The 25,346-nt window shown below is 38.9% G+C and overlaps 1 protein-coding gene and 1 long non-coding RNA gene across 2 annotated transcripts; both read left to right on the top strand.

The window, feature by feature from the left end:
- Window positions 1-10,828: 10,828 nt before the first annotated feature.
- LOC146369722 (uncharacterized) lies at window positions 10,829-13,542 on the top strand. Its single transcript, XR_014797425.1, has 5 exons — window positions 10,829-10,943; window positions 11,223-11,324; window positions 11,420-11,587; window positions 11,729-11,845; window positions 12,684-13,542. It is a non-coding gene; the product is annotated as an uncharacterized LOC146369722 (long non-coding RNA).
- A 5,264-nt stretch (window positions 13,543-18,806) lies between these two features.
- Window positions 18,807-23,799, top strand: LOC146369721 (uncharacterized). Its single transcript, XM_084910619.1, has 5 exons — window positions 18,807-18,855; window positions 19,070-19,174; window positions 19,278-19,445; window positions 19,566-19,682; window positions 19,978-23,799. Exons 1-5 carry the CDS (start codon window positions 18,807-18,809, stop codon window positions 23,634-23,636), a joined length of 4,098 nt encoding a protein of 1,365 aa, XP_084766745.1. The 3' UTR covers window positions 23,637-23,799.
- The last annotated feature ends 1,547 nt before the right edge of the window (window positions 23,800-25,346 follow it).

Raw genomic sequence — 25,346 nt, 5'->3', positions numbered from 1 at the left:
TCGCCAGGCAAGAATCAAGCGCACCCAAAGGGAATCAGTGGTCATGTGCGCAGCAGAGGGGGAGACGAAAGGAGCAGCGGCAGAGCATGGCAGTTGGTGTTGTGTGATTACACGTGCGTTAATTAACCTGTAAGTGTGATTACCTTTGACGGGTTAACTAGTATGATAATAGCTATAGTTGTCTGTGCATGTTAAAGTTATGCCTCGGTATATTGATACCATATTGGTAGGATTATTTAATTAATTTGTACGCAGTTAATACCAGTGGCCAGAATGTCCTGCAATAATTACATCAAGCCGTTAAAGGATTTTTCTTTTGTTTATTGTTTAGTTTAACTGCTGTTAGCTTGCCACGTTCTTGCCTTACTACTAGTAACTTGTAAAACATGTGCTATTTAGCCAACTTATGGTGTTACAGTGACCCCTTGTGGACATTGTCAACTATTGCTGTGTCTGAGTAGATGATGTGTTATGCTTGGTTCTTAGTTATCTTTGACACTACTAATTATAGAATTCCCTGTTTCTGTTTCCAGACAACCATGCTTATAGTCAATTATACTGCATCCGCTACAACCATAAGTTCATGTCTGGCTGTCCCACATTTGGATTAAACATGTCAAGCTCTGATGTAACTAATTCTTCTGTGGAGCACAATTAAAGACAGTGAACTAAACTCCTGGACTGCTGCAGTCTTTCTGACTGAAGACTTAGGCCAGACTTGTATACCCAGCACTTTCAGTATATATATGTATATCTGCAGTGGAGGTTTGTGCTTGGAGTGCTTCTTGTTCCTATTTAGAGAATAGATGTCTGCTTTCTTTGTCTCCCTGAATGCACCATTTAAATTATTAGAACCACAGAAGGAAGTTATCTGCATCTTTACTTACTCATTAGACTAGCTCAAATAAAAACTGATAAAATGCAAAAACAAACAAATTCCTAAGACACCTTATCACAAACATCTGTTATGTTATTATGAGGTTGGGGTTTGTGGCTGGACTCCATTGTAGTTGGCATTTTCAGCATTTAGACTGAACTTCTCATAAAGCTTTTTTTCTGTTTGCACTGGTTAACTTTGTAATTACATCCTATAATGTGTTGTTTGACTTGGATGAAAAAACCGTCCTACATACCAGAGTTGTTAGTTTAGAATTTTCTAATAAGTTTTTATTTTTTATTTTATTTTGACTTTTTGATTTTGATTCAGTTTAGTTTCAGTTAGTTTCCACAGTGGATTTTTTTCTTGTTTCAGTTTAGGTTATATGGTTTGAAAATGTTTAGTTTTACTTCATTTATTTAGTTTCATTGTTGATTTCAGTCTTTTTCATTATTATTGTATAGCTGGCATGTGTCGGGGGCACAATTTTGAAAAACCAGCACAAACGTTGACATTTTAGACATCCAGAGTCTCATTAAATGTCAAATCAAGCAAGTTGTAATAACATTTTGACCAAACTAACAGGAACTAAAACTAATATTTCCTCTATATTTCTATTTTATTGTAGTAAATTCTGCAAGCACAAAATCAGTTTACTTTTATATTTTTATTTTATTTTAGTTAACTAAAATATTTTTTTCACATCTAATTTTAGTTTTTCAGTTTAGTTTTAGTTACCTACAATGACTTTGCTACATGCAGTACATTTTATTAAAGTAAGATAGTCAGATGTTGTCCTATATATTCCTGTTTTATGTTGAGGATCATGCAGATACAACCATCAAACACTTCAGAACACCATTTTATATTTGGTATTTCTGCAGCTTTGGAACTCTAATGTATGTAAGAGAGTAAACAATGATAGCACTGTAGTTTCCGACCATGCACCAAGTTGTTTTGTGATAATACCGAGTTTGAGAAAAAAAAACAAACATCTGATGGTAATTTAAACCCAAATGACTCAAGGATCAAGAATTTATCAGTTATGTGGGAATCCTGATAGTTCTGAATTCATGATAGCACAAACATGCTTACAAAGAGCGACTCAGTCTTACAGCTGCGTTCTTCAAACACTATCATTTTAGGAGAGACACCTGTAACTCTAACAGTTCATCTGCAAAGGGTTTAAGCCTTTTATATTTGCCATACCTACATGGGAATCTCCTGTGTGTGAGGCCATAATGCATGTAGGAAATTCTGAAACTGTGCTTGTTTATTGTGTAACTAAAATGCGATCACTGTTGCCGCAGAGCTTGAAGATCCTGAGTTCAATTCTGCCATCAGGCCGGGGTCTTTCTGTGCGGCTTCCTCCCACCATCCAAAGACAGTTTGTGAGGATAGGTTAATTGATTAATCCAAATTGCCCATAGGTGTGAGCGTTAATGGTTGTCTGTCTCTGTGTGTTAGACTGGTGACCTGTCAAGGATGCCCCCGCCTCTCGCCCTATGTCAGCTGGGATAGGCTCCAGGGCGCCCCGCGACCCTGAAAAGGATAAGCGGAAGCAAATGGATGGATGGAATCTTAATCTACCTTCAGTTGGTTTGTTTGTGACTAGGACACATATCCACAAATGTTAGTATGTAATATAGATATTAGCAGTTTAAGAGCAACTTTGAGCAAGGAGGAACCTAAGACCTTTTACCTGAGTGAGGAGGTTTGGCAGACCTCTATGATTGCCCATTGACACATTCTGACACATTCTTTCAAATTACATGGAAATTTGATCCAAATCATTGATACAGAAATAAATTTTACAAAAACCTAAAGTGGACTGTGAAACTGACAAACAGAATTTACAGTACCCTGGATATAGTGTCATTATGAATACTATAATAAATATACATCAATTGGAAGCCATATTATTATAACATTTTTTTAACAGACCTGGTTGTGCAACAGCACCACCAGGAAGATCATTATGTATATGAAGGATTTTGTAAGATTAACATATGAAAAACAAAGTAAGTGCATCACAGTAGTGAAAGTGCTGTACTGTTTGTGGGCTCAATTCATCACTGCTATGTTGTTGGACTTTTCAAATTATGAGATATTTTTGTGTTTTGATGCTGACTTTATTGAGTTGGGAGATGTGAGCAAATCTTCAGTGAGATTGTGCAGGGATCATGTTTGTGCTCTAACCTGCAGGATTTCATAACCGGCTGACAGTATAGTAGCAATGCTAAAGACAGAGAAAATAAAAAGTGAAAATGATTTGCAGCAAAGAGTGAAGGAATGCAACACCTTGTTGTATCACCTGACTCTGGACACATAAGAATCAGTCAACCATGAAATCAAAATGCAATGTATATCTGTTACAGCTTCTCAATAACATTCTCCACAAAATATATTTGGAAGTCAGTGTTTTATGTTTTATGAGTATATAAGTGCTGTCAGTTGTGGGACTGCAAGGGCCCCCTGAATGCACCAATTAAATCATTAGAACCACAGCAAGAAGCCGTCTGTACTATGTGGCAAACTTGTTAATCCGGTTTGGGGGGGGAAAAAGTGAAGAAGTGTCTTCAAAACATCCGTCGAGTTATTATGGGTGTGGGGTTTGTGTTTGAAATTTAGTGAAGCAGGTATTTTTGCCATTTGGACAGAAGGACTAGTTTTGAACCACAAGCTTTTTGCTATTTGCACTGCTTGCACTTCTATTTCCTCGTCGTATTTGATTTAAACCAACAAGTGTCTTTAATGAGTTTTATGTTCAGGATCATGCAACTGCTTTAGTGAAACATTTCAATACTGACACCTGTGCTTCAAATCTAACAATTTTGAAAATCTGAAAAAGTACAACAGAATGCACAAAGGGACAAGCATAGAGCAGTACCTGTGGGATTTGAAATGTAAGTATAAAATTAAAGACTGGAGAGGTGGTAAATGTATATAGTAAGGCAGGGGTATCCATCTCCAGAGCTACTGTCCTGCAGTTTTTAGATGCTTCCCTACTCCAACACAGCCGAATAAAAGGGTTGGATTACCTCCTCAGCATGCCTTCAAGTTTGGCAAAGGCCTGGTAACAGGCCATTCATCTGATTCAGGTGTGTTGGAACAAGGATGTGTCTGAAGGCTACAGGACAGTAGCTCTAAAGGACTGGAATTGGACACCCCTGTTGTAGGTCTTTGTGGTGAGGCGTGGTCGGCGGTGCCGTGCGGACGCACCTGCACGGCATCCGTCTGCCATATTTAAAACCATGGGGAAGCAGGGGTTGAGAGTTGTGGTGTAGCGTTATGTGCGGCTGGCAGCTTGTGAGTTGCAGCCGGAATGAATAAAGATGGCTCTGATTAAAGATTTCTATCTAATTCACACCAGTCTTTAACATACAATATAACAAAATCAGCTTTTAGCTATTGGCTATATCTCATTGACCATTGAGTTGGTAAGCTGGTGGAGGTCAGTGAGAGTTTTCACTTAATAGAACCTTTTTGTCAGGGGTTACATAACATTAAAATGTATATTTATCATTCTTTACAGAATTGCAAAGCGGCAATTGTGAAGTCAAACAGTCCCCGAATGCCATCCTTTTAAATCACAGCAAGAGGTTGGCTGTACCTTCACTTATGTATCTAAGTTGTTTATTCAGCTTTAAACAAAAATTTATAAATTGCCAGAACAAACAACTTCCAAAGATACTGTTTCTAAGACACCTGTCATTTCTTCTGGGTGTGGGATTTGTGGTTGGAACAGGTATTTTTGGCATTTTGGAACAAGGTAAACTGAGAGACTTCTCATGAAGAGCTAGCTGTTTGTAAAAACAAATACCAGCAGTTTTTTTTCATACAGCTGTTTTTGCTAGACATTTTAATTTTAGATTCTAATTTTAAAACACCTTTGCTTCCTCTCTAATATTTTAGAACATCTGCAAAAAAGGAAAACAATGAAAGGGAGTAACTGTGGGCTTTGAAATTATATAGTGTTGTGTCCGGTTTTTCCAAAAGTCAAGTCAACTTTATTTATCTGAAATATCTGTCTTTTCAAAAGATTTAATTTGCTTTGGCTGTTGAAATTACAAGTTACAGCGCTGGCCCCCTATGTGAAATCAGCTGTATGTCTTCACAAAGAGGATGACCCTGGATCAGGCCGTACAGTTTTATACCCCAACAATCACACATTTTATTATTACTATCTTCTTCCGGAAGCAACGTGGCTGTCCTGCTGTCTCCCTTCGAGTCTCCTCTCTGTTCACGTCCAACCTTGTATCTGCTCCTTTTCCTGGAATGACAAAGACAGAAAAAACACCTACCTGCCAAGCCTTGATTATTAATATTATCTTATTGATTCTTTTTATTATCTAAGTTTGGGACAAATATCATCCTGACTGTTAACTAGTTATGATATGTAAGCATGCTGCAAAAAACTCTCTGCCATCTATGTCAATCACAATATTTTGATTCAGTCATGACACTGAATGAAACTTCCGACCCTCAAAAACCCAGAGCGCCAACTTGTTAATGAGAATATGCAATGTGTATATAAAAACAGCTTTATTTAATTATTTGAATCCTAAGTAACACAGTTGGTTCTGAAATGTCATTCATGCTATCACTATGGTCTGCCTGATACCCCATACCTAGTAGTAGAGGTGGTGTAACATCAGAGGTGGTTCTGTTTTCAGTTTGTATATATATATTTTTTCTTTTTCTGATGCAGGTTTGATTAAAGTATAAAGGCATTTAGTGTCTAAGTATTAAACCTTACATGCTGTTCATAGACAGATATTCTCTGACAAAGTCTAATCTTGTACTTGAGTCTAACCAGCACTATGCTGTAAACCCAGATGACTTTTCATTACATTGTGAAGAAATTTTCTTAAGTAAGAGAAAAATTCTGGAATCATTTACTTAAAAAAGAGATTTTAATAGACTGTTTAGACACTCCCAAAGATCATTCTAATGATGACCAACGTGTCTTTGGGCCTCATTCCAGTGAACAGTGAACACATGAAATTGTCCAATTACTTGTGCACATTGCATATAAAAATAACAGTTACCGGGGAAACAGTAAAATAATTTTGTTGTTCTTCCAAGATTGTCATCTTCTCATGGTGGAGAAGCTGTGTGGTTCAGAGATCTCAAGAACAATCAGTGTTGGGGAGCAACGAAATACATGTACCGGCGTTATGTATTTAAAATACAAGATATGAGTAACTGTATTCCGTTACAGTTACCGTTTTAAAAGGTGGTATTCAGAAATACAGTAACTTTGTTGAAATAAATGGATTACACGGCGGTCTTTTCCTGTTTCATGTGTTCGGCTATGCCCTGTCTATTTTTGGTAATTCCACACCAATGGAAACAAAACACACATTAAGAGGCTCTAATGTCTCAATCTTGCGGCCCATGTCACTACTTGCGGACCTGTTTTATAGTAATAGTTTTCTAGATCACAGTAAAAAGTGCAGCCTCACCTAATGTCCACCCTACTGTTACTCATTTTATATTAAGATTTAAAAATCTAGTTGGTAATGGTATGGCGACTATCCTTCAGTAATAGTAATAAATCACGCAGCAATAGTACATTCATGTAGTTTTAAAAAGCATGATAATATATTAAGTAATCCAAAGTATTCAGAATACATTACTCTCATTGAGTAACGTTACAGAATTTTGGGGCATGTATTCTGTAATCTGTAGTGGAATACATTTTAAAAGTAACCTTCCCAACACTGAGAACAGTGGCATCCAGATCTGAACTCCTGATATAGAACCACCTATGTCAATAAGGTTGAGGAAAGATTACCTTGATAAAGAGCTCTATGACCTATACCTCAATAGCAGAACAGCTGGAAGAAGATGCTGTCTTTAAATGTGTGACACAACAGCTGGAAAAGCAGATAAAGGCAGCAGATTAAAAAGAGCCCCTGTCATCTTGACTCTATGCCAGGAGGTACTGATAATAATTTGTTAAGGAACATTTGGTGGCTGTGCATTCACCAGCCTCTCCACAATAAACAAGTCATTTCACCAGCTACTCAGGTCAAATTGAGTGTATTATAGTGTAACAGAGGAAGTCCTATAGCAGTAGTCTGAGCCTTTACTTGAAAGATCCTAAGGGATCTTTCAAGGTAATGTGATCCAGCCCTCAATATAAGCTGTATCAAAAGGAAAGCTTTGAGTCAAGTAGAGTATCTGTCTCCCAAATTTAAACTAGGGCTGGTTTCCCAGGAGAGGGAGCTGAGAGCTTAACTCTGCCTCCAATTCTTTTTTTAGAAAGTCTAGGAACCACAAGTAAGCCTGAGAGCAAAGTGCTATGTTAGGTTAATATAGTACAATAAGACCCCATTGAACCATATCAAGACTTGAGGAGGCCTGATTATTCAAGACTTTATATGTGAGGTGAAGGACTTTAAATTTAGTTCTTTATGTAACCTGAAGCCAGTGAAGAGAAGCTAACATGGGAGGAATGTGATCTCTTTCTCATCCCAATTACTACTCTCACTGCAGCTTTTTGGATTAGGTGAATTAAGTGATTCAGCGGATTAAGTCCAGCCTTAAAGAAATTAATGCATGAACTAGTTTTGGACTGAGTTTTAGACAAGAAAATTACAGGATATCTAAAATTACAGGATACCCAGTCCTTTATATCTTTGAAACATTGCTGTAGTTTAACTAATTGGTTTATGCCATTTGACTTCATGGACACTTGACTTAACAAGGTCAATGAGAGGGAAACCAACACATACAAGTGTTTATTCATTGAGAGCATGGAACATAAGCATGCCATGCCAATCAAATGCATGTGGAACACAGCCAAGGATGGGAATGGCGGTAGTTCGATTCCTTGGAATTGTTATTCTGCCTGGGTATCAGTTCCACTTATGAATTCCACTTGCACTTGTGCTGCAACAAGCTGATTTCAATTCATGTCCTGGAGGAGGAAAATAGTGGCACAGACTTTGTGGATATGGGCATTACTTTTATTTTTATTTTACAAAAGGATGAGAGCGTGATGGTAAAGAGCAAACTGCATTCAAGACAGAAACAACTTCATAGTGTCCATGCATGTTCATCTGCACGGACACTATGCTACTGCTAAGCTAGCCGAGAACCCATAGATGTTAAAGCTGAGTGAATGCCCATACTAGAAATAGAATAGAAATTTGTGTTGGCCTCAGTTTTATGTAGTTAACTGCTAAGTGTGAGAAAGTGCGTTTCTGGTCATTTTACGGTGAAACATGATAGTAATGCAATGAGTAATGTATCAAATTAGTTTCTCCTGGAATTAATTAAGCAATGTATGCTGCTAAGTGATGGTGGTGACTTTCAAAGAGGAGCAAACAAGAACTCAATGAGAACTGATAAATGAATCAAAAAGGAAGCAAATCGATAGGTAATATTGATAATGGAATATGAATTGCTGAATTCTTATTCTTTTTCCCATACACAGTGCAATATATGAACCATGGGATAAGACGAAAACCAGCATCCACAATGACCTGTCACAGCTGGAGGGTACAGCATAATTTGAACAATAGGTTCAGTGTGGCCAAAGAGTGAAAAGAGAGGGGAAGGGGATCTGGACTGACGGGGTGGAGTTCCCAGAAGGCTGATCAGGAGATTCAACAGTTACAAGTACCCTGGCTCCTTAAAAAGCATTATCTCTCTTCAAGCAATGGAAACGTGAAGGATTAATGAATGTCTGAGTCACAATCCGACATGAAACATGAAGCATTCATCTATTATTTCTATTCTATCTGTACATCTGTTACAGCTCCTGGATAACATTCTCCATAAAATACTTTTGGAAGTGATTGCTTCATCTTTTATACATATGAGACCTATCTGTTGTTGGACTGCAAGTGCTCCCTGAATGCACAATTGAAATCATTAGAACCACAGCAGAAAGTAACTGAATCTTGACTTATATGTATGAAACTTGTTAAACCGGCTCTAAATAAAAAGTGTTGAAATGCTAGAACAAACAAGTTTCCAGATATCATCTTCAAAACATCCATTGTGTTATTATAGGGTGGGATATGTTTTTGGAATCCAGTACAGCAGGCATGGTGAGGGACTTCTCATGAACCACAAGGTTTTTGTTTTCTGTTTGCACTTTTGATTCAGTAACAAAATATCAGCAGTCAATAGACCTTGTGTCTCACAATCTTCCTCCTTTCTTACCTTACTGTATGGCCTCTCACGTCTCAGGTTTGATTTGAACCAGGAACTGCCCTATATACAGTATATGTTATTCAAATAAGAGTTGTAAAATGCAAAAGATTTCCTGTTTCATGTTCAGGATTATGAATGCAGCTGCATTAGTGAAACATTCCAATACTGATACCTGTGCCTTAAGTCTATGATTAAAGACAGAACATACAAAAAGTCAAATACAGGGGGCTAGATGTGGGATCTAAAATGTAAGTATATAACAAAAGGAATGGAGAGGTGGTATCTTAAACGTGTTGTATTGTAGGGTCTTTAGCATACAATATAACCAAACTTAAGGTAACTGTATCTGTTAGTGCTAAATTAATAAAATTGAACTGAACTGAATACCTGGTTCTGAATTTCTACTTTTGCTGTGGTCATGAGTTTTAAATACCTAACCAACCAACTAACAAAAATAGCAAAGCAATAATTCAGTGGAATATAATGCAAAGCTGCTTGTTATTACCACCACTGAGCTGGAAAATTAGTGGAAGGTGGTTGCAGTTTTCACTTAAAAGGAACGTTCAGGTCAGGGGCTACATAAAATTAAAAGCTGTATTTTGATGTGCGTGTGTGTTTTGCAAATCTGTTTCAAAATATTGTTGTTTGGAAAGACTGCAAAGACTCTCTCAAGCATTAGTGAAACCTCAGCAAGAGTGACTGTGGAGGTTGTATGTATCTAAGTTGTTTACCCAGCCTTAAATAAAAACTAACAAAATGCCGGAACAAAGACGTTCCAAAGAAACTGTTTCTAAAACACCTGCTGTATTTTTCTGGGTGTGAGGCTGTGGTTGGAGCCTAAGCAAGTATTTGTGGCATGTGGAACAAGACAAGCTGAGGGATTTCTGAAGAAGAGCAAGCAAATGTTTGTGCTAGTGATGGAGTAAAAAAGTAAACATGCTATGACTTTTGCATACCATGACCTCTAATGTGTCATGTTTGATTTAAAGAAAAACAGTACATTTTACATTACAAAACATACTTACATCCTTACGTCCTACGTAAATTATTGTTTCATGTTCTGGATCATGAAGTTAGACATTTTAACGTTGGTATTAACCTGTATTGAGAACGTCTTCAATGGAGACAATGACAGAAGGGAGCAATTGTGGGCTTTGAAATGTAAGTATATAATTGCTATGTAGTTTTTTTTTTAAAAAATGCTTAACTTAGATTATATCATGATTGGATCTGTGTAGTGTAGAAACATTTTTTTCTACAATACAATACACTTTAACCACACATCAATTTAACATGTGTAAACAGCCTCTTTGAGTAAATAAATTTTCTCTGAGTAAATAAAGTAATAAATGTATGATTTATCCTTAATGATGTTTCAGAGAGCAGGGAAAGTGCAATTTTGAGGTTTTACAGCACTCATTTTTGGAGAAAAACATTTAGTATCACAGAATATCATCTGCTGTTTCTTTTCCTAAGAAGTAAAAATATAACAACCAGCAATATTTAAATATAAATTATTGAATGGTACAGTGTGTGTTACTAGGTCTAGAAAAACAGTGGAGTTCACTCCAAAGCAGTGGAGTGAAGAATTAATGCGGTAAATTTAAATTCCAATCATATCTCTTACTGTAGCAGTAACACTGTAGGCCAAACTGCCTCATCAGCTTATCTGTAATCTTGATCTTTAGGTCCTTTCAGAAATCTTTTTGTTTGCTTTTCTCTTTTTTGAAGGAGGAGCTTCTGGGAAATTGATGTCTGTCTTTGTTTTTCAGTCTCTGTAGAGTATATAAATGGATACATTTATGTGTAGTGTCACTATCTGGGAAAACAAATCTTCACATTATGATGAAGCTGATTCTTTCCCTGACTCTCTTCTGGGCACTCTGCAGCACAGGTACATCATCTTGTTCTTAAATTTAGACTTCAAATGTTTTTACTTCTGCAGAAAACATTTTTTAAAAGGGAATATAAATGTTATCCTGACTGATTATGAACTGACTTCAAATCATGCTTCTAAACACTATTTAGGGAGTTAGCCTACTTTTTGCTCACCATTATTGCATGTTGTGTATTGCAAGACCCCTTAAAGCCTTTCAACCAATAAAGCAAAACCCAGCTATCTTCATGAATGTGAATGAAAATGTGATCACAATTTCACTTTTTTTCTTCGCAGCGGGAGCCCTTCAGTGTTTAACCTGCAAAGATGTGACATGTTTAACGACAAACCCAGTTAAGTGCACTACAGAGAAGGCGTGTGTGACATCTTCTATTCTAGGTAGTCTCTTCTTTATTCCATCTTTTACTTTTCAGTGAGCATACATGTACTGGGAGGTTACATCAATGTTAACAAACTCCACTTTGATTCTGCAGTGACATCGTCTGGAATTAAGGTACCACAAATCATCAGGGGTTGTGCACCAGACTTCGTGTGTCCTGTCTTAGGCTCTCAGACATATTCAGCAAACCTGGGTATTTTGAGTGCAGCTGCATCTGTTGAATGCTGCAACAAAGACAACTGCAACTTAAACATTTTGCCTGGCAAGTACAGATAGAGTTTCTATATGACAAGAAAACACAAGCTAGATAATAATGTCGGAATCCTGCCATCTTCTTGACCTGGATTGTTAAATCTGAGTCACTGTAATGTTTTCTGTTTTTGAAAAAGATTTCCTATTTCAGTCCCTGCAGATCAGACCGAGAACAATCTGAAGTGTTTTTCATGTGACCCCGGCTCCACTCAGTGTAACTCTACAGTGAAGTGTAGTGGAGTAGAGAATCGCTGCTTTCAAGCATTTGGTAATTCTCTTCAAACCTGTTTTGAAATGTTTATACAAATTTGTGTTTTTGTAATATGAAAAATGAAACATCAACAAAAGAAAAAAAGCATTATATTACATACAACTTCAAGATATTCTGTTATTTGAGTCATATTATGAGTCAAATGACATCCTTTGTTTGTTTCTAACATTTAATCGACCCACCTAAGTGTTTTTTATCTGACAGTTGTATTGACTTTAGTTGCTTTACAGCTAAACTTTGCATATCAACAAACTGCCGGCTAGTATTTCTTGCAGCATTTAAAATACTACTACTACTACTACTAATAATAATAAATACTATCAACTAAGTATTTTAAAAGGTTTTATAATTAATGAAAATTAAAATAGCCTATATCATACTCCCACATCAGCAATGTTAATATAATTTGCCTCACTGAAATGATTTTGTTAAAAAAATGGAAAAATCCATTAAATATCTATCAGTTGCTTTATTAGCTGAATTTGCTGTCACTTAGTAGATTTTGGTCTGTAAAGTAGTATTGTAGGTACACCAGTTGGAGTTCTCTCACTGAGGTGAGACAAATGTCAATTTCTGACACTAATACTGGAACAAAAACATAACAGTGGTATTACACTGACGAAATAAGGAAGCTAATTTAATGAGACTGCTACGTCAAAAAAACACCTTACAAACCCACTGGTAAAATACACCCTGCTGGTAAATGTTGTAATTACATGCTGTAGAAGGTTTTTGCTTAAAGCACCTTTAAATACTTCCTTCTGATTTGAGCAAAATAACAAAAAAATAATTTCTATAAAGATGAAAAATCTGAAATGATGATTTTTATCTACAGTGCCATCAGGTATCAGCACTTCAGTTCCAGTCAAGGGCTGCATGTCTGAAAACATCTGTACAGCAGTGTCCAGCCTGTCAAGTCTCCCTGTCTTGAATCTTGGGAACGTTAGCTGTTGTGATAACAATTTGTGTAATGCTGCTCCAACAACAACTACCACGTTCATCTATCTTCTATTTGGACTCATATATATTATCTATTAGAAGAAAATAAAAAGGCATGAAAAACATTTGAAGCATCAGAAAGACTCAGAAAACACCTTTTTCAAGACCTGATTGGGGTTAGGAAATCAAAATTTAGATAAAAGAGGCTGGAATCTGTCTGAAGCTGAGGTACAATAAAAAGGCATCAATATAAGACAAATTAAAAAAAACAGCATACATACCAATATTTACTCAATATATCATACTTTCTGCATATTTTCTTTTTTCTTTTAATTATCAAGGATATTAGGCATTTTAAGGCTTGTGTGAAATGTGGAACTGGAGCATTCCTTGTAGCAGGAAAAATAGTATCAATATCTGAAAATAATGAAGATTCAACTCAAACAATGCTAAAGACTTTACAGGCATCAACAATCTACTGCACAAGGGATTCTGCATAAATGGCTCTCAATGTAAAACCATGAACAAAATAAATAAAATCAAATACATGAAAAGCAAAAATATATAAATAAAAACAAGAAATAAAAATGTTTGAAACCGACACGAATTTTATTTATTGTTTTGTTTTTTTCTCATGTCATGCTGGTGGTCATACTTAAGCCAAACAGAATACAATAAAAAAAAACAACAACAAATAAATAAAAACAGATAAATATTTACATGGTGTCCAACCTGTGTTTGGTAATGACGGTGTGCCTTGATATATCCTCCAATCCGTACTGTAACTGGTTATTAAAGTAATGGCACAAACATTCACACACTTATGGTAAAATATCTATCTATCTATCTATCTATCTATCTATCTATATTATATATATATATATATATATATATATATATATATATATATATATATATATATATATATATATATAGATAAATTCAGCTCAGATGGCTAGATCAATGAACTGGTATCTCATTCACTATTGACAGCTTTATAACATTTATTTAGAGTAGGTGGCTCACAATTCCTCCATTCTGTAGTCAGCATCCACAGCCAGTTTTGTTAATGTTAATGGCTGAGAGGGTTCAGTTCTACGCAGCAGTGAGAACAAAGCATATCCTTGGTAGATTTCACACTTATGGTGACTTGTGCTTGAAGTTGGCCTCTAGTGTAATTCTCCACATTCCCATCCAATTCCTGATGAAGGGGCAGAGAGTCCGAGGCTTTTTTGTAGTCAATCCCGGCAGTGCACAGGTTGGTTCGTCTGCTGTAGATACAGTGTAGAGGAATGACCAAAGAGATGGAAGACAGCAAACAAATCTTTATTTAAATAGCATATTACTTTCCAGGCAGCAGTACACTTTCCTATATAAATATATCCTATATAAATAGACATAATACATTACAAATCTAGCTGATGAAAAACAAGAATACAAATAGTGCGTGTCATTTAAATAAAGTAGAAACGAAGGCCATTCAACAGGCTTGCAAATTGGAAGGACCAGAGATTGACCCTTGACATTTATGATAACTTCTTCGTGTACATGATGTTCACAGCCATCGCTTTTGTTTAGCAACACTGTCTCTAATATTACTAACAATAAGTACAAATATTATATTTGTATGTGTAAAGTAATGTGATGTGTTTACATTGTATTTGATAAATGCAAGCTACCTTGAAGAAAAGCTAAAATTTGTTTTGTTTTGTTTTTTCACTTAGGGAAATACAGGCGCATTTGGACCCATCAAACACTTGTTTTTACCCAAAAAGTGATGCGGATGTTCTGACTACTAGGCACTGACATTTGACATTTCTCCTTTGTTTTCTGTTAATGTGCTAAAATGTTATTAATGTAATGTAATTCTGAATATTGGAATTTAAGTTCCAGAGAAGAGCCAGCACTTAATGGTGTGTGGATATCCCGCCCGTCACACCCATTCACAGACAAACCTTAGACTCAGTTTGTCTTCATTTGACTGTAACGTAATGACTAAGTTGTTGTGTCATATCTAGTGTTCCAAATGTGACTTTATAAATAACTTCTTTAACCAAATTAATTTCTCCCAAAAGCATTCTAATAAAGATATCAAACAAAAGTCAACAAAGTCCAGGTCAACATTATGAGCCAGAGAATAGTCAATTCTGCGCCCTCTCTTTCTAGTACAGGCTCACTGACAGCAACACTGCACCCTGATGGTGGCAGATTTTACAGAGCAAAAATACAATGTGGCTCTGCCAGTGTTTCTGAAAAATATAAGCACTTCCATTGAAGTGTTGCTATATTACTCATATTAAATACATTTTAATAGAAAAAAAGAAAATAAAAATGTACATTTTTGTAAATTCCTTAGACATGACACTAGTATTTGTATATATGCACTGCACAAAAACATTAAAGAAATAATTTGAAAATGCCCCATCTCAATGGGATTTTTTTGCTGTATATCTCTCAAATAAAAGACACATTTAAAATCAAAGTGAAAAAATTATGCTGTAGGCTAGTTCATTTTGCAGACATTTCAATGCAGTATTAGTATCAGTATCAGTATCAGTAGTTTGTACGACCCCCATATATTTTTTGCATACAGGTATAGTAGAATAGCTTTAATTTTATTTTGTTTTATTAAACTTGAGTATGAACTTATACAACATGCAGCAAGATATTTGAGAAAAATAACGTTTTATTGATTATAAAATACGTTATATCAGATTTATATCTATATCAGCAGATATCCAAATTTATGATATCAGTATCTGACATAAAAAAGTGGTATCGTGCCATCTCTAGTTTGTACAGCGCCCATGTGCTTGTATGCATGCTTGTAAGGTTAAGACATGCTTGGTCCACGGCATCACTGAGATCCTGCGTGAGGCTAATAATAATGCTGAGGCTGGGCGTTGACGGGCACCAGGAGGAGCCAGGATGTACAGCAACAGAGCAGGGTCTGACAATGGGCCCAAGGATTTCTTGATCATACCTAATAGCAGTCAGGCTGCCGTTGCCTAGCTTGTAGAGGCCCCTCTCCAGATCATCACTGACTAATTAGCAAACCAGTCAGTTGAAGGCATAAGAATTGGTTTGGTTTAGCCAACAGGGCTCTATGGCGCTGAGGAGAGCACAGGACCCACTAGAAGACGAGAAGTTCTCAGCACATCAGAGGCTGCCTATCTCCCTCTCTTGACCACAATCAGTTTGTGTACACACCAAATCAGTTCACGGAGGATGCCATCATCATCACCCTTCACAGAATGCTGAGCCATCTGGAGAACAGGAAGATCTAAGTGAGGATGCATATACTCCTCTTATCTGTTACTTATTCTTGCTCCCCTGTTTATATTTTATTTTATTCCATGTACAGTTGGACAGTTGCACAGGCATTCGTTGAAAATGTCCATTTCAAGCTGGACATTGTGTTTTTTCCCCTGCAGTTTCAGTCAAAGTCTTCCTTTTATAGTTCATGTTTGTCACACAGTAGTGTTTCAGATGATTCATCTAAGACATGGAAACAGAAAGGAGTAAAGAAATAGTAAAGAGAAGCATATATTAAAAGATAACTCGGCTGTGGGGTGTAGGTGACATACCAGGGCATTAGCTGAAAAATTAATGTAATGGCCAAACCCTTAATTAAGTGATTCAGAAACAACCTGCGTTATTTCTGTGTTAGACCATAATAGAACAAAAAGAAGGTGTGTGTGACAAATGATCATACTTGATAAATAACATGCTGTATGTTTGATTTGAATAGGCGTACTATTATTATGTTACAAAGAGAGCATGGCAATGACATCTGTTTAACAACAGCAGGTGTGGTAAATTCAGAGAGTAGCACAACACTGTGACAGAGTTACAGCGTCAGTTGTGCTTCATGATGGTTTTTGAAAACATTTGAGATGGTAGATCATGAGGTTTAGATGATTTCTTGGCTGTTTGAAGCGTGTAAGAGCAAAATGTACAAAGCATAGAAGCATAAACCAGAAAATCATCAATGTTTGAGCTAAAAGACATTTCAGTAAAGTAGCTGAGTAAAAGTAAAGTTACTCCACTGTTCAAGTATTGATCTTGATCGGGTAAGGCAGCTGCCACACCTGCAGCAGGTTTTACACCATTGATCACAAAGCCGTCAGTTTCTCAACAAACCAGCTGTACAGGAAAGAATGAAGCAGGTGCGGGGCAAGAAAATAAAGAGTGATTAACATGTTTTATATTTTATTCAGACAGTTACCTCCCAGTCATGACTGTTAGTTCTTGCATCAAGGAACATCTGATGATTTTCTTTCAACTTACACATAAAATCAAACAGATTTCACACCACACTGTTTGTACTGTGTTAGTGAGTAAAATCAAGTTTTCATATTGAAATGGTCAACAACTGGCATTCAAGTAGGAATGAAAACTGTTATGTAGTATAAGCTGATTAAATAGACATCTACAATGATCACTGTTTTTTTTCAGATATATTGATTTTGAGATTAAAAACACAACATTTGTTAGCAAATTAATAGTTCTTTTTGGACTTCTTTCTTTTGTTTTATCTTGACCTCTGTAGGATCTCTGAGTTTTGTCCCTCTTTTGTCCCATGATTTCTCTGTCTTCAGAGGACTTGTTAGTCTATCTTTATAAACTACATTATTATTTAGCAACCGCGACTCTTTGTTTGCAAATGAGGCACCCAGGTACAGCATTTCTAAAAGTTTGCACTATGAGTACATACGTATCAGTCCATTCTTCATTAAAGCTATGGTTTTCTGCATTAACTTTCTACTTAACCTGTTAAACACTTCTGCCTGTTTCCACAGAATCGCCAGAGTTCACTCAGAAAGCACAGATTCCAAAACTGCAAGTTTCTGCAGGCTCCAAGCAAAATTTACCAAACAGCAGCAAAAGACCACAATTATTCTTCAAGTTTGAAAAACATTAGGATGAAATTTGTTTTATCTTTGCTCTCTTGCTTCCAAACGTCCACCTGAACCAACGCTTCCCGCACAGCTCCATCTTCCAGTGTGCTTCAAGAGCTGTTTCCCATCACTATTTTCAGCCTTATTTGCTTGTTATGCATAGATGCTTTATGCACCAGTCTATTGTATGTACAGTGTGGCTGTCCCCACACTGTACAGAGGTCTTTGTTTTGCAACAAAGACCTCTGACAAGATAACCCAATTTCTGCTGTTCGAGACCTAAGAAATTCCAGCTTTTGTATGAAATTGTATCAAATTGCACAACACTTAAGGCTCTTGAGGAATGTGTTTTTTTCATTCATGTAATATATTCAGGCCAACTCCACAAACTAAAGCACTGTGTGCATTATTAGCCTCACAAATATGAAGCCTAAAATATTGCAGTCGCTCTCTAGTGGCTTACTGCAGTACAGGTCATGTGAGTTACTTTATGTTATGTTTATGTTACTTTAGTTACTTTATGAGAGCATCTGGTCCTCACAGTGTGTGCTGATAAAATTCTGGTCCTTGGACAAATGTAGTTGATAACCCCTGATCTATTTAGACACCATTTATCATTAGTAGTATATGTAGAGGACAATACTTGATGTAAAGCATTTAGGCTTGATCTTCATCAGTTGTAGAAAAGTTATTCCAGGGTTGTTTCATAACATTTGGTCCTGATTTTATTCGGAAGTGTCAGCTGTTATAAATAAATTGAACTGTATGAACAAAAAGTCAATTATGGTTTCAACGTCAAAATTAAAGATGATGGCTTAATGACACAAGACGCAAGGTCATTCACATTTGTTAAAAACTTAATAATGTAAAAAAGAATTCCTGTGTTTTTTGTGATGCACGAATACTTGTTGTTGAATTGAAGAGGAAAGGTGTGGTAAGGTGCTGTGACATAATGATTTGACGAAAGAAGAGTTAATTGTTTGAATGGTCATGTTTTAAAAATGTGAACACATGCAATTGTGAGGTCACCTGTTCAGTATATAAAGTGCAGTGCTGCTCCTCAGCTTTAGTATCACAGTCCAGGGAAACTAATCTGCAGAACTGACCTGTTCATCACAATGAAGCTGCTGTTTTCTCTGTTTCTTCTCTGGGCACTCTCCACCACAGGTAACTACACTCATTTCACCTGCAGGTAGAAGGGAGTCTAATTTAAAGCTTTAAATCTTTTTTTAATCTTACATTGTAATTTTTTTCCAAAGCTAGTGAGTAGTATTGACTCAACTGTAACCTGCTGTAACCCAATATGAACTTTCAAAACATCTCCTATTTGCTATATATTTAAATTGTGATCATCATTTCTGTATTCCTCTCCTGATTGCAGCTGGAGCCCTCCAGTGCCAAACCTGCACAAATTCAGCATGTTCAAGCACAGTACTACTTACATGCTCCTCATCGGAACCAATGTGTGTTACAGCTACCATTCAAGGTAATGTTTTCTCATATAATATTTAATATTTTCACTAAATTACATCCACTGTGAAGCTATTTGTGTTCCATCAACATTAACAAACTGCACTTTGCCTTTGTAGCTACTTCATCTGGAACTACGACAACACAAATCTACAAGGCATGTGCATCTTCCTCCCTGTGTCCAGCCGTAACCTCTCAGACATTTTCAGTCGACCTGGGCTTTCAAAGTGCTCTGGCTTCTGCTCAATGCTGCAACACAGATAACTGCAACTCAGAAACTCTACCAAGTAAGTTAAATACTACGTTGCTCATTGATGACAAAAGAATAATATAAAGAAATAAAAACAATAATCTGATGTTGTAAGAGTCTCTGTTCTGAAATGAAATGGCCTTCTTTTCTGTTTCAGATCCTGCTTCTCAGTTAAATAATGGTGGGGTATGCAACTTTTGTGACCCTTCCACTGGTCAGTGCTCCTCCACATTACAGTGTCAGGGAGTGGAGAACAAATGCTTCCAATCAATCAGTGAGTCTTTATGTTGTATCAGTTGTGTCATCGGTTTTCTATCAAAGATGATTTCAAATTCTTTTGTGATACATCTGACATATAAAAGAGCGGGAACTTTTACCCTAATTTATACTAAATGTTATCCTTGGGTGTGAAAGTTACTGTGATAAGATTTAAAATTTCAAGACTGGAAGTCAGACAAACAAATAAACTTTTTAAAAAGCTGTTAAGTTGTTTTCTGCATGAAATATGTTAAGCTTCCTGGAAAGTAGCCAATTTAAAACATCCTGAAATTCTTCTTTTTCATCTGCAGTCAACAGTGGCACAAGCACATATCCAGCTCAGGGCTGCGCATCTGCAAACCTGTGTGCAGCTGCTTCAAGCCTGGGTTCTCTACCTTTCATGCAGAGTGTTGGTACAGTATCAGGTGTTACCTGTTCTGCAGCACCAACTACGACTGCTGCCCCGACTACAACCACCATCCCAACTACAACTACAACCACTGCCGCAACTACAACCACCGCCCCAACTACAAGCACAACCACCGCCGCAACTACAAGCACAACCACCGCCGCAACTACAACCACCGCCGAAATAACAACCACTGCTGTAACCACAACCACCCTCCCAGCTACAGCTATAACCACTGCCGCAACTACAACCACCGTCCCAACTACAACCACTGCCGAAACTGCCGCAATTACAACAACCACACCAACTACAACCACCGCCCCAACTACAACCACCACCCCAACTACAACCACCGCCGCAACCACCACCGCTGCAACCACAACCACCGTCCCAGCTACAACTACAACCACCGCGCCAACTACAACAACCACCCCAACAACAACTACAACCACCGCCGCAACTACAACTACAACCACCGCCCCAAGTACAACAACCGCCGCAACTACAACCACCGCTGCAACCACAACCACCATCCCAGCTACAACTACAACCACCGCCGAAACCACCGTCCCAACTACAACCACCGCCGCAACTACAACCACCGCCACAACTACAACCACCGCAACTACACCCACCACCACACCAACAGCTACAACCACCGCCCCAACTACAACAGCCGCCGCAACTACAACCACCGCCCAAACTACAACCACCGCCCCAACTACCACCACCACCCCAACTACAACCACCACCCCAACTACAACCACCGCTGCAACCACAACCACCGTCCCAGCGACAACTACAACCACCGCCGCAACTACAACAACCACCCCAACAACAACCACCCCAACAACAACTACAACCACCGCGCCAACTACAACCACCGCCGCAACTACAACTACAACCACCGCCGCAACTACAACCACCGCTGCAACCACAACCACCATCCCAGCTACAACTACAACCACCGCCGAAACCACCGTCCCAACTACAACCACCGCCGCAACTACAACCACCGCCACAACTACAACCACCGCAACTACACCCACCACCACACCAACAGCTACAACCACCGCCCCAACTACAACAGCCGCCGCAACTACAACCACCGCCCAAACTACAACAGCCGCCGCAACTACAACCACCGCTGTAACAACAACCACCGTCCCAGCTACAACTACATCCACCGCCGCAACCACAACCACTGTCCCAACTACAACCACTGCCACAACTACAACCACCACCCCAACAACAACCACCACCAATGACCCAACTACAACAACCGCCGAAATAACAACCACTGCTGCAACCACAACCACCGTCCCAGCTACAGCTACAACAATTGCCGCAACTACAACCACCGTCCCAACTGCAACCACCGCCGAAACTGCCGCAACTACAACCACCGTCCCAGCTACAACTACAACCACTGCCGCAACAACAACCACCGTCCCGACTACAACCACTGCAGAAACTACAACCACCACCCTAACTAAAACCATCACCCCAATAACAACTACAACCACCGCGGCAACCACAACCACCGTCCCAGCTACAACTACAACCATTGCCGCAACTACAACCAGCGTCCCGACTACAACCACCGCCGCAACAACAACCACAACCACTGCTGCAACTACAACCACCACCCCAACTACAACCACCGCCGCAAGTACAACCACCGCCACAACTACAACCACCGCTGCAACCACCACCGCTGCAACCACCACCGCTGCAACCACAACCACCGTCCCAGCTACAACTACAACCACCGCCGCAACTACAACAACCACCCCAACAACAACTACAACCACCGCGCCAACTACAACCACAGCCGCAACTACAACTACAACCACCGCCGCAACTACAACTACAACCACCGCCCCAACTACAACAACCGCCGCAACTACAACCACCGCTGCAACCACAACCACCATCCCAGCTACAACTACAACCACCGCCGAAACCACCGTCCCAACTACAACCACCGCCGCAACTACAACCACCGCCACAACTACAACCACCGCAACTACACCCACCACCACACCAACAGCTACAACCACCGCCCCAACTACAACAGCCGCCGCAACTACAACCACCGCCCAAACTACAACAGCCGCCGCAACTACAACCACCGCTGTAACAACAACCACCGTCCCAGCTACAACTACATCCACCGCCGCAACCACAACCACTGTCCCAACTACAACCACTGCCGCAACTACAACCACCACCCCAACAACAACCACCACCAATGACCCAACTACAACAACCGCCGAAATAACAACCACTGCTGCAACCACAACCACCGTCCCAGCTACAGCTACAACAATTGCCGCAACTACAACCACCGTCCCAACTACAACCACCGCCGAAACTGCCGCAACTACAACCACCGTCCCAGCTACAACTACAACCACTGCCGCAACAACAACCACCGTCCCGACTACAACCACTGCAGAAACTACAACCACCACCCCAACTAAAACCATCACCCCAATAACAACTACAACCACCGCGGCAACCACAACCACCGTCCCAGCTACAACTACAACCATTGCCGCAACTACAACCAGCGTCCCGACTACAACCACCGCCGCAACAACAACCACAACCACTGCTGCAACTACAACCACCACCCCAACTACAACCACCGTCCCAGCTACAACTACAACCACCACCCCAACTACAACCACCGCCACAACTACAACCACCGCCGCAACTACAACCACCGCCGCAACTACAACCACCGCTGCAACTACAACCACCACCCCAACTACAACTAGTGCTACGACAACCACCACCCCAGCGACAACCATCAACCCAACGACAACCACTACAACTACAACCACCACTCCAACGACAACCACTACAACTACAACCACAGTCCCAACTACAACCAGTACAACTACAACCACCGCCTCAACTATAACCACCGCCCCAACTACAGCTACATCCAGTATCCCAACTACAACAACCACCTCAACAACAAGCACCCCAACTACAACCTCCGCCTCAACAACAACTACCATTGCAACTACAACCACTACACCAACTACAACCACCACCCCAACTACAATCACCGCTCCAACAACAACCACCGCCCCAACTACAACCACCACCCCAACTACAACCACGGCTACAACTACAACCACCACCACGACTACTATCACAACTCCATCCACTACCCCAACTATAACCACCACCCCAACTACAGCTACATCCAGTACCCCAACTACAACATCCGCCTCAAAAACAACCACCACCACAACTACAACCGTCACCCCAACTACAACCACGGCTACAACTACAACCACTACACCAACTACAACCACGGCTACAACTACAACCACTACACCAACTACAACCACACCCACTGCCTCAACTACCACAACCACTACCCCAACTACAACCACTAAAATTACAACCACTACCCCAACTACAACTTCAACTGCAGGATCAAGTACAACAACTGCCTCCACAACCAAAAGTGATGCTTGTTCCATCAGACTGGGAATGATCCATCTGCTGCTTGGACTCCTTCTCTTTACCTTTCATTGAAGTCCGAATAACACAAAACCAAACAAAAAAACATATGATGCAAGACTCACAAACCTTTTCGAGATTTGAGTTGTTTACAAATCACTGTTAAACTGAAGTCCATGAAAAAAGGTAATAGAGTATTGTTGAAGCAGACTTGGAATAAGTATGTAAGACTTCTTTGTTTGTTGGCATAGACAATTGTGTCAGTTCAATACTTAATATTATTTATAATATTTATTTTAAATATGTGTTGTATGCATATTGTTTTCCATGTATGTAAATGTCTGGATTTTAGTTTATACCAAGTGGGTGATACAAAGGAGTCCTTGTAATAATAGCAAAGCATGCTTTGTAAATAAAAGAAAGAAGCACAATTATATTTATTTATTGTTTATTTGTTTCCCTTTGTCCCTTTGATTTTCTAAATTTCTCTCTCTACTTAATCTGCTGTATATTACTTGTGATCAAGATACAATGAAGTGTTTCAAGGCCATTTCCTAAATCTGCTGTGGGTCACACATATATACCAGTCGGTTAAAATGGGATTAATTTTAATACAAAATAAAAGTAAAGGTGTAACAGCGGCACCTAAAAACAATTAAAAGCTTTACTTGATTAAGTACAATAAAAACGATAAAATTGTATGATTGCCCGTGAGACAGGATAAGCGATGCGGGGAACCGGTTAAAAACAAATCAACATATCACACACGTTAAAAGGGATGGCAACTCACACTGAACCCCAACTGGGCAAAACACTATAAAAAGACAAATCTTCAGTGCCGTCTTCACTCAGGCTCACCGCGGTGCATGCAAAAAGCAGCAAGGATACAGAAAAATAAAACCCAAACAAAATTGACAGCCGCAGCCGCCACAATATGTCAGATTACACCAGGTTAAAACAAATTAAAATACACCGCTGTATCAGGTCCTCGGCCCGCAGCCAGAAATCCACTCGGCAAAGCAGCAGCTCTGTACTCTGTAAATAAAAGCAGGAGATCACTTATGCTAGACAGTAAAACGCAGCGGGAGTATCTCTCCAATTATTTTGCTTTCATTACCTGTTCACAAGTTCGCATCACACTAGAGAAGGGCGATATGACCAAAAATATTTATCACGATATACATTTGAAAATTTGCGATAACGATATACCTGACGATATAATTGACACTAGACAAAATACTTTACAACTCCACAATTTTATTAGTGCAAAAAAACCCATCAATGTATTTTCACTTAAACAAGCAGCTGTTTTTTACATTAAAGTTATATAAAAATGTAACAGTGCAAATGCAAATTCCTTGCTGACAGTTTAACCAAAAGGCATTTCCAGTGGAAATTAGCCAACATATCCTCAGCATAACCGTGTATAATATCCACAAAACTTAAAAAGAGCTTATACACACGCAATACGGTAACATTATGTTGAAGCACAGTACGTATCACTCCGCGAGGCTCCTGCCTATGATAGCCGTAATGCTCCGACAATCCATCAAGTGGTGCAGGTTTGTAGCTTAGCAAAGTCTTACTAAAACATCAGTCAGTAAACACAACCAGAATTCAAACATAAGGCACACGGGATTATAAGATACATATTTCTAGATTTATTTTCAGAAAAATCAAAGGATTGATTTTAAGTGTGCCATATTTTCCAAAAAACACGGTAATAACGACGGTCCGCTAGCATGCGCTACCAAAAATAGTGCTTTGTTGTGTATCTGGAGGACG

The sequence above is a fragment of the Perissodus microlepis genome, chromosome 17 (assembly GCF_051167445.1).
Source record: "Perissodus microlepis isolate ML-2025 ecotype Zambia chromosome 17, ASM5116744v1, whole genome shotgun sequence".
Classification (NCBI taxonomy): Eukaryota; Metazoa; Chordata; class Actinopteri; order Cichliformes; family Cichlidae; genus Perissodus; species Perissodus microlepis.
Note: the sequence above shows the minus strand (reverse complement) of the source record. Positions and strands in the feature narration are given on the sequence as shown.

Coding starts and splice junctions, on each gene's coding strand:
- LOC146369721 (XM_084910619.1), top strand. CDS start 18,807: ATGAAGCTGCTGTTTTCTCTGTTTCTTCTCTGGGCACTCTCCACCACA. Junction 19,446..19,565: donor CAACTCAGAAACTCTACCAA/GTAAGTTAAATA, acceptor TTTCTGTTTCAG/ATCCTGCTTCTCAGTTAAAT. Junction 19,683..19,977: donor CAAATGCTTCCAATCAATCA/GTGAGTCTTTAT, acceptor TTTCATCTGCAG/TCAACAGTGGCACAAGCACA.